At 33.6% G+C, this 10,177-nt stretch overlaps 1 protein-coding gene across 1 annotated transcript; it reads left to right on the top strand.

Annotated features, from left to right (window-relative positions):
* The first annotated feature begins 1,268 nt into the window (after window positions 1-1,268).
* Window positions 1,269-3,278, top strand: LOC141641580 (protein FAR1-RELATED SEQUENCE 1-like). The gene is made up of 3 exons (XM_074450237.1): window positions 1,269-1,439; window positions 1,990-2,132; window positions 2,426-3,278. Exons 1-3 carry the CDS (start codon window positions 1,269-1,271, stop codon window positions 3,276-3,278), a joined length of 1,167 nt encoding a protein of 388 aa, XP_074306338.1.
* Window positions 3,279-10,177: the final 6,899 nt, after the last annotated feature.

Below are 10,177 nucleotides of genomic sequence, written 5' to 3'. Positions count from 1 at the left end.
GATTTTATTTTAATTAATAAATTAAAATTAATAAATTTTGTTGAAGGAGTTGGGAGAATTTTTTAAATAAATATGTTTAGGAAATGACATTTTGTCCTTCAATATTCCAATACAATGAAATTGTGTCCTTTAAAATTCTTTAATCGATTTTTTTATTTTATGTAAATAGAAATTATCGATTTTTTTATTTTACGTAAATAGAAATTATCGATTTTTTTATCTTACATAAATTATCCCGTTACATGTATGTAAGATATATTTAATCTAAATTGTTCAAGTACGATAAATTGAATTTAAATTAACTAAAACAAACGCTAGTAACCATAACAATTCTTGAATAATATTTGATTCAATTACACATTTTACACAAGAAAGCACCATAGGTGACTTGGAATTACGCCAGTTCTAATGATATAATCCCTCTCCATCTCCCAATAGTTCCTCCATTCACCTTCTACGTCGCGATCATCAATCTCATAATAATCAAGAATAGCTTGAATGTCAAGTACGACAATTGCTGCTTCTGAAGTAAATTGGATACGGCCGATGTCATTTTCCTTGTAAGAGGCCTTCTTGGCCTAGGAACGACTGGGTAAGTGTCACAACCAGGTAAAAAACCCAACCTAGCGCCTGCAAGATCAATAAATTTCTGACGATTGATCATCACCCTTTCCATGAACTCCTCCCCAATTAAGAAATTCGGATCTCTACTGAGCAACTTGTCATAGCTTTCTAGGGTGGTTACAAATGAGGGATTGCAATATGGTGACGGCAAGACACCCATAATCTTAATATTTGAAAGATTTTGTAGTTGAAAAAAAAAAAAGTACTATATGACTAAATCATAGGGATTTATAGGGAGTGTGGATAATGGTAGGATTAGGTTGGCGGGAGAATTAGGCGGGAATTTTTCATCAAATTAATTAAAAGAAAATGAGGAAGAAAACCTTCCAACTTCCACCGTAAATATTAGGTTTTATTTTTAAAATTATAAATAATTAAAAATAAAATATGAGTAAGAAATTAAAAATAATTAAAAGAAAATTAGGGAGAAAACCTTCCAACTTCCACCCACCGTAAATAGTAGGTTTTATTTTTAAAATTAAAAATAATTAAAAATAAAATATGAGAAAAAAATAAAAATAATTAAAAGTAAATTGAGATTAACCTTTCAACTTCCACAATCAAAGTAGTTCAACACAAAGAAAACTCTAAGTTCATCAACTCCATCACCTTCATCTTCTCAAAACAACCTTCATCATTTAAAAATGTCGAATAGTTTTGATTTAAATGCTTTGTATATCGAGGAGGAGGGAGAAAACGAAGTCATTGACGAGAATGAAACAGCCACTGAATTGTTACGGCATGCGACATGTTCGAAGGCAATGAAGACAATCAACCAGCTATTGAGCCTACGATTGGTGCGGAATTTGAATCGGGTGAACAGTTCTTTCGCTTTCATATACTTACGCTTATAAGACGGGGTTTGAACTTCATGTTCGTAGTAGCCAACTTTTGGCTCCCTTCAAGGAGCAGGGGGTACGTCGAAACGGAGTTGGGGATAAAGAACCACGATTCCACATGATGAACAAGATTAGGTTTATGTGTTCAGAGGGCAATACGACGAAGAAAAGCTCGTGTGTAACACCATGTAAAATGTATGTATTTGGGAAATTAAATCACGACAGTGGGAAATTTGTAATCTGTACTTGTGATTTGGTACATAATCACGATTTGAATCCTGAGGTTAGCCGGCATGTAGTCAATTATAGGCACATAAGCGAATATTTCAAGGCCAGGTTGGTGTTGAACGACAGAGCTGGCATACCAATTACCCGGAACTTCAACACATTAGTTAGGGAGGTTGGAGGGATTCATAATCTACATTTCAATGGGCAGGACGCGAGAAACTTCATCAACAGCGAACGTCGCAAAAGTAGGTTTCGTGGTGACGCTAAAGAGGTCTTAAATTATTTTGAGGCTTAAAAGAGCGAATCCGATTTTTACTACGCTGTTGAAAGGGACGCGGATAATAAGCTATTGAACATTTTCTGGTCTGATGCACGATGTCGTGCCATGTACAAGGCTTTTGGTGACCCATCGTCGTTCGATAGTACATTCCTAAGCAACAGGTACCAGATGCCTTTCTGTCCATTCGTTGGAGTTAATCATCATGGAAGTACAATATTATATGCAGCGGCTTTAATTTCATACGAAGACACAGAGTCATTCGAGTGAGTGTTTGAGAAGTGGATGGAATGTATGGGGAGAGCTCCGACCGTCTTACTAACTGATCAATGTAAAGCAATGGAAGGGGCAATCAAGAAAGTGTTCCCGGAGACTAAACATAGATTATGCCTTTGGCATATTCTTCAAAACGCGGATAAGAATCTAAAAGACCACCCACAATTTCCTCGGTTGACAGAGATTTGCGTACGCTTGTACACGAGAGTATCACCGAGGAGGAACTGCAAGATATGTGGGACGATTTCATGGAAAAATACAACTTGCGATGTAACAAATGGTTGAGGGGTGCATGGGATATGAGACAGCGGTGGATGCCTGTTTTTTGGAAAGACACTTTCTGTGCGGGTATGTCTTCTACTCAGAGGAGTGAACAAACAAACAGATTTATTAAAACGTACATGAGCATAGAAACCGGCCTGATGCAATTCATGGAGCAGTACGAGGATGCCATAGAGAAAAAGGTGGAGGACGAGAAAGTCAATAACGCCAAAGACATTAAGAGCCCACTTAAATGGGATCCCATGATATTATTCGAGGATATCTTTAGTAAGGTCTACACAAACAAGAAATTCGGAGAGGTAAAAACAGAGGTATATGGTTGTATAAGCACCAATGTCGAAACTCTTCCAAATAGTTTGGGTTTCATCAAGAGGTTTAGGGCCACATCAAAAGTGACAGAAGCATTTTGGAAGAAAGATCGAAGAAGTTTTGAAGTGAGTATTGACACAATCACTGGTGAGTATAAATGTGATTGTAAGATGTTTGAATTTAGAGGGATCTTATGTCGCCATATCATGAAGTGTCTTGATGTGTTGGACGTAAAAGCTATCCCGCATAAATACATAATCGAACGCTGGCGCAAGGATTTGGTTAGAGGATACGAAAATATTCGGGTTGGGTACTACAACCCGGATGAGTCAGAACGTGTTAAAAGGTCTCTTGAGATAACGGTAAAAAATGATTACATTAAGAGGTTGGCTATGCAAAGTGAAGGGTCTTCTGCCATTTATAATAGCGAACCGATGAACTAATCAAAGAGTTAGAGGCTCATGCTTTGGGATACGATCTATAGATTCATTTGCGGCAGGTGGAGTTTCCTCAAAAATGTGGGGTCGTAGAAGACTACGACCTAGGGAGACTATCATAAACACACCTCAACAAGAAGGTGACATTAGAGACCCCCCCGACAAGCGAGGGAATGGCAGAAGACGTATTGTCAAACAGACAAAGAGAAGGAGAAAGACAAATGATGAGGATCCGACAACCACTACGCTCCCCCCAAATACGAACCCAACCCGACATGTTCCAAACGATGATGCTTCATCCTTTATGAGTGGCTTTAGTGGTACACAAAATACTCCACGTTTTACACCGTCACAAAATACTTCGACGTTCTCCCAATCGCAATTTAGGTCACAATATTCAAATTCTCAATATTCTCAATATACAAATTATAGTCATAGGTTGTAAATAGGAAGTATGATTTTTTTTTTTGTATATCATTTGACTTCTTTAAACAAATAATGTATGATCAATCAAAAATTCAAAATCAATGACTATTTTCCTTAATTCATTTTCACAGTATTGAGTATATGTCTTCAAGTATTAGAATAGCATACGGTTAACTTATGCAAAATTATGCCAGAAACAAAAAGAAAAACCCACAAGAGGATTCGAACACGAGACACTTAGTAAGGAAAGCATGAACTAAGTAAGGAAACCACTAGACCTGGCAAACAGATCGGGTCGTGTCGGGTTCGTGTTCGTGTCACATGTAAACGGGTCACGGACCCTCCAACCCAAACCCGACCCAATTAAATTTCGTGTCGTGTTCGTGTTGACCCACATACATAAATGGGTCATCAAGGCTCAACCCTAACCCATTAATTTCGTGTCGGGTTCGAGTCGTGTTTTCGTGTCTTGTCCATATTTGGAAAGTTTAAGTATATTTATGTGATGAAAGATCAAGAAAAATTAGGATTAATTTAGTAAACAGATCTTTCGTGTCGGGTTCGTGTTTAGAGAGCTCAACCCAAACCCAACCCAATTAAATATCGTGTCGTGTTCGTGTCGACCCACTTACATAAATGGGTCATTAAGCCTCAACCCAAACCCGTTAATTTCGTGTCCGGTTCGTGTCATGTTTTCGTGTCGTGTCATTGTTTGCCAGCTCTAGAAACCACTGCACCCACTAACTTATACTGTCATATGTCCAGTCCTATATATATATATATATAAGGTCTTTTTAACTTCCGGTCATGGATATTAGCAAATAAAATATTTATCAATTTAATTAAAATTTTAAAATAATGTGTATAAAAAAAAGACATAACTTACTCATACCCACATAAGCAAAAAAAAAAAAAGTACAATGAAAATTAATCATAAAATAAATTTAATTTTAAATTTTTTTTAAAAAAAAATTAATTTAAAGAAATTAAATATTAAAAACAGTGTGTATAAAACAAAACATTACGCAAAAAAATAAATTACAACGAAATTTAGGTATAATTTAAAATAATTTAAGACAAAAGAAAAGGTATTATATGAAAAAATATTAATTGAAAAAAAAAATTAAAAAAAAAATTAACGTAAATACATAAACATACATATAAGGAATAATCATACCGTATAAAGAAATTGATACAATACGTATCAATTAACCGTAGCGTATATCAGGATCGTGTACGTATATTAGAGGTATACATAAATATACGAAATATTAAAGGTATATACTGTATACATAAATACTAAAAATAATAAAAGGTATTAGTAATAAATAAGACTTAAATATAAATTAGGAGAGAAGTTTTTTTTAATTAATAAAATATGTGGCAAAATCGATAACATTAATTAGGGGGGGCAATTAATGAAGGAATCAAGGGATTAATTAGATTAAATAAGATTTTTTAAATTGGACAAGTGGCGCGTCATTATTGGTGGTGTATGAGGGCCTCATACACCTGGTGTAACTCTACCATCTTCCCACACTTAGACCATGCCCAAGCAAGGTCACCAACCGGGTCGTGACCTTGTTGGGTCATGCTAATGACGTAATTAGTGAGTAAATCGATGTTGTTATTGGTGACCTTGAGTTATTCAAGGCCAATTGGTGCCCTTGAGTTGAGAAGAGGTTGAAGGTTGGTGACCTTCCACATGTCACATTTCTATTGGCTTACAACAATTGTCTATTTAGTATATCGTCAAATACGTTCGTTAATATATTTGGTATATTTGTATATCGTCTATTTAGTATATCGCCAAATATGTAATAATATTTCAAATACGTTCGTTAATAGAATCGATATATCGTAACATTTAGATTTAATATTTCAAATAAAACCGTCAATTTTAATTCGATTTTTTTTTTAAATGTACACTTTCCAAAATTAATTTACTTAACATATTTGAGTAGTTTTTATTTTATTAAAATGACAAAAATAACTTAATTATAGTAAATAATAATTGTAAAAGTAAGTGGAAAAATGATTGTAAAAGTAAGAGAGATGTTTTGGTGGGTAGTGAATGTGGTAAATGATTGTAAATGTTGGAAAGTGGAAAAATGATTGGGTTGGTGACCTAGGTCGTGACCTTCTGCTTGGGAGGGTAAAAGTGGGTCAAGACTAATAAGGTGTGATTAAGAGGAAAATTTTTGGTGACTCAGTTAATGTGACCTTCTGCTTGGGGATGGTCTTATACTCTGTATAAACGAAAAAAATCAGTGTATGGCTACGTTGGATTCCTTAAAATTGCGGGCCATATACCGCATCACGGGTTACCCATTCTTACAGCCCACGATTAGACTTTTTATCAAAAAAGAGATATGTAATGGATTAGACTTTGAAATGCATGATTTAGCTAGATGAAGAAACTTAAGGCTCTTTACCACGACAAATTAAAGGACAATCATTTTTGGGGAACCTTTATACTTTTAATCTCAAATTCATTCCTTTCGACCTCGGAAATAACATGACCTTCATTAGATTCTTTGTTAGTGGCAAAGGTAAAGTTTAACCATCGTGGTTAAAGTCTTTAGTCTTTCTTTATTTCATCAACAATGGCATCATATTTTTTACTTTTTTAACCAAAAGGTTTTTATTTATGTTAGCTTAGTGTAAGAGTTCACTTCTAATGAGTAATGACTAATAGTCTAACGTTGACATTAAAATTTAAACTACTTTGCTTTTACTTTTAATGCAAAACATTGACTTTTAATTTATAAAAGCTACTTTAAGATAACTATCAAACAATGCTCAATGTCGCATTCTTACATGCACTATGTAAAATCTAAAATCTAAATAAATTGTTGATATTTACTCATGTAGAAAAAAGAAAAAAAATCCAGTTTTACTATAAGAAATAAGATAACGGATGACGATTATATTTGGAGACTACATAGAATAGTCGCCAAATTGACGACTGAAATAACCACACGAGCGACTGAATCCAGTCGACTGAATTTTAAGACTATACATTTAATCATGCTTCTTGGATCATTTTGAAAAATTTGGCACATAACACTAATAGTGAAAAAGAAAAGGGTAGAAATCCTCTTCCTTTCTTAAACACAAAATCTCACTTTAGAGGGCACTATCCATCTAAAATTGTAGACGAGTCAAAATAATAAAACAAATAACAAGTGGGATGGTGAGAGTTACTTTTCATGCAAAAATGAGATTATTTAACCCGTCTAAATCTTTAGACAGATATACCCGTCTACAATGAAACTAATTGTTTCTTAAAAAGAAACGGACTTTCGATTGCAAATCAGCTAGTCTTGCTTGTGACGGACTAATCTCGTCACAAGTTTGTGACCTATCACGAAAAGGGAGAGGGGACAAGGTTGGGCGGACACCCTCATGTGCTTCCCACTCACCTCTCAATGAGCGTTTTGTGAGAGAAAACGGTATCCGTCACAAACTTGTGACGGATATCGCCCGTCTTCAATGAGATTTTGTGATTACCAATATGATTATGGTGGGAGTTACAACTTGAGATGATAGTGTGATAAATGAAAGTAAAGTAGATAGACGCTAATAATGGCCTGGTGATATGAACATTTAACAGTTGTAGCTAGTCTAGCTACTTTGATGGTCCAGATGAACTTGTTCACGATACTCCCGAAAGTTCCAAACACTGTCAATGTCAGGGTTAATGAGTAAACCATAAGTGTCATTGTTCATCAGGAGAGGTTTTTTCTATTTCTAGTATCGAGTTTAATTAGTTTACGAAGTGTTATCCCTTGTTGTAATTAACTTTCAAAAATGAGTTGGTCTTCCATTTCCTTAAGATAGACGTATCCGTTATAACTAAAACGAGTTAAGTACTAATAAGTTATTTAAATAGAGGAGACAAAGTTTGTTATTCCCTAGATATTATTCTCGTTAGGGGTTACTCCGTATTAGTTAGCAAGTTCTGATGATCATCAGAATTGAAACTTGAAATTTTGGTGTCTAAAAATGTGTCTAAAGAACAATGGATGAGTAATGACAACTTTTGAGGTAGAATTGATTTTCCTATAATATAAGAACTCCAATATGGTGGAGTTGGATGTTGCTCCAAACTTAAGTGTGGTAATATTGCCTCATATTAGAAGAATAGTGAGGGAGCTTTTCTTTATATGTGATACTGCTTTATCTAGTGTTAACTAGACTATAGGAGAGACTATAGTCTCCCCACGCGCATGCCGCCGGCCGGCTCGCCTCGTACATGTAACACATGCGGTTTGGTGGGGCAAAAGGTCCGAACTTTTACATTGGATTTTTTTTTTCTAATCGTTGGAAGTTTATTACGCAATAAAATCTACACTTACTTTCCACAGTTTTACATCATTAAAAACTTTATAGAAACACAAACATCTCTTCTTTGTATATTTATATTCAAGTGAGAATAGTTCCCACTTTCCATCTTTGGTGTGTAACAAAGTCCAGAGGAAGACGTTAACCTTAGAGTCGGTGACCAAAGAATCTAGACATACTATTGTGGTGATTTAATTTAACTGATTTAAGACAGTGTACCTATACAGCGTCTCGATTTAGTTGGACAGATAAGTTCACATTTCCTAAAATATGGAATATCATTCATTAGACGATCTTACCGCTATATGAATGATGGCTTGTGACTTGCGTCCAGAATCTCTCATAAAAAATGGTTTCATTTGGAAGTACCTTACCTGCCATATCTTTCACAAATTATGACAACCAACAAACCTCATTAATCAATTAAGAATCAAACAACCTCTAGAAGATTGCAAGTTGTGTCTATCAAATTTAATTTATACCCCATTTGTTGTTCATCGCCTCAGCTGGTAGTCAAATCCGGGACCTCTCAACTCCTGCATTTTTGCAAGTTTCAAGGTTTAACCCGACTACCACTAGACTAAGGCCTTGTTCTTTTTGACTGAAATTGTCTGAACTAACTGAACTGAACTAAACTGAACTGAACTGAACTAAACTGAACTGAACTGAACTGATCTGAACTGAACTGAACTAAAATAATAATAAAAAGATTATATTATTATTATTATTATTATTATTATTATTATTATTAAATATTATTATAATATTATTCATTAATAATAATAATAATAATATATTAATATAATCTAATAATAATAATCTAATAAGATATATAAAAAATAAAATATTAATATAATAATAAATAAAGGAATAATAATAATAATATATTAGTAATATAAATGATAACATTATTAATAATAATATAATATATTAATAATAATAACTAAAAAATAAATATAATAATAATAATAATAGGTCTAATATAATAACTTATTAACATAATAATATTAAATATAATAATAATAATAAATATGTGATTAATAATATTAATAATGAGTATATTAATAAAATAATAAATATTAAATAATAACTTATTAATATAATAATATTAAATATAATAATAATAATAAATATGTTATGAATAATATTTATAATAATAAATATATTAATAAAATAATAAATATAATATTATAATAATAATAATAATAATAATAATAATAATAATAAATGTATTAAATATAAATATAATAATATAAACAATACGAATTAATTATTAATAAATATAATAGTAATATAATAAATATAAAAATAATATAATAATAATAATAATAACAATAGTAAATACATTAATATAAAAATAATAATAAGAATATCAATAAGAATAATAATAGTAATGTTGAAATGAATCAATCAATCAATCAATCAATCGATCTCAATCGATTCAATCGAATCAATCAATCGAATCAATCAATCAACTAATTAGAACTGAAATTAAGTCTAAAAGAACAGGGCCTAACACCACTTGATTGAGTATATAATTACGCAATTGCTAAATCCAACACCCCATTTTACTCAATCCAACACATTTTGCCTGTTTTTTCCAACACTACCCTTCATTTTTAAAAAAAAAAACAAAAACAAAAATAACAAACACCCAATTCCAATCCCGACAACCCCTTCCCACAACCCCAATAATCACCCTCCACCAGTATCGGCCACCTACCCTCGGCGCCGACTTCATGGCCCCTCGCCGCCGACTCCATCCCAACCCCGCCGTCTATCCAACACCTTCAATTCGTTGCGGCTGAAGGTAGATCGAATGATGATTGCGTCCGAGTCGAGGCGACGAACCTGGTGGGCAGACGGTGGTCGACGCGGGTATGGGGGCGGGGAGTGGTGATCGGCGCGGGGATGGGGCGGTGATGGGTGGTCGGTGGTGGCAAAGGTGGGGGAGTTATTGGCTATTTAGTCGTTGTTGGGAGTTTTTTTTTGGTTTTTGATTTCTTTATATGTGAGATTGAGAAATTAGGGTAAAAAATGAGAGGGATAAATTCGTAATAAGACGAAAAAATGTGCGGGATTTAGTAATAATGTGTGCGGGATTTAGCACGTCCCTATAATTATTATTCATA

Source organism: Silene latifolia, chromosome 2 (genome assembly GCF_048544455.1).
Source record: "Silene latifolia isolate original U9 population chromosome 2, ASM4854445v1, whole genome shotgun sequence".
NCBI lineage: Eukaryota > Viridiplantae > Streptophyta > Magnoliopsida > Caryophyllales > Caryophyllaceae > Silene > Silene latifolia.
The sequence above is the reverse complement of the archived record's forward strand: the minus strand, read 5'-3'. Positions and strand labels throughout refer to the sequence as shown.

Bases quoted from the DNA above. Each gene is read 5' to 3' on its own strand.
- LOC141641580 (XM_074450237.1), top strand. From the start codon at position 1,269: ATGTCGAATAGTTTTGATTTAAATGCTTTGTATATCGAGGAGGAGGGA. The intron at 1,440-1,989 runs GTGAACAGTTCT...GAGGCTTAAAAG, and splicing joins TGGTGCGGAATTTGAATCGG to AGCGAATCCGATTTTTACTA. The intron at 2,133-2,425 runs GTACCAGATGCC...CTCGGTTGACAG, and splicing joins AGTACATTCCTAAGCAACAG to AGATTTGCGTACGCTTGTAC.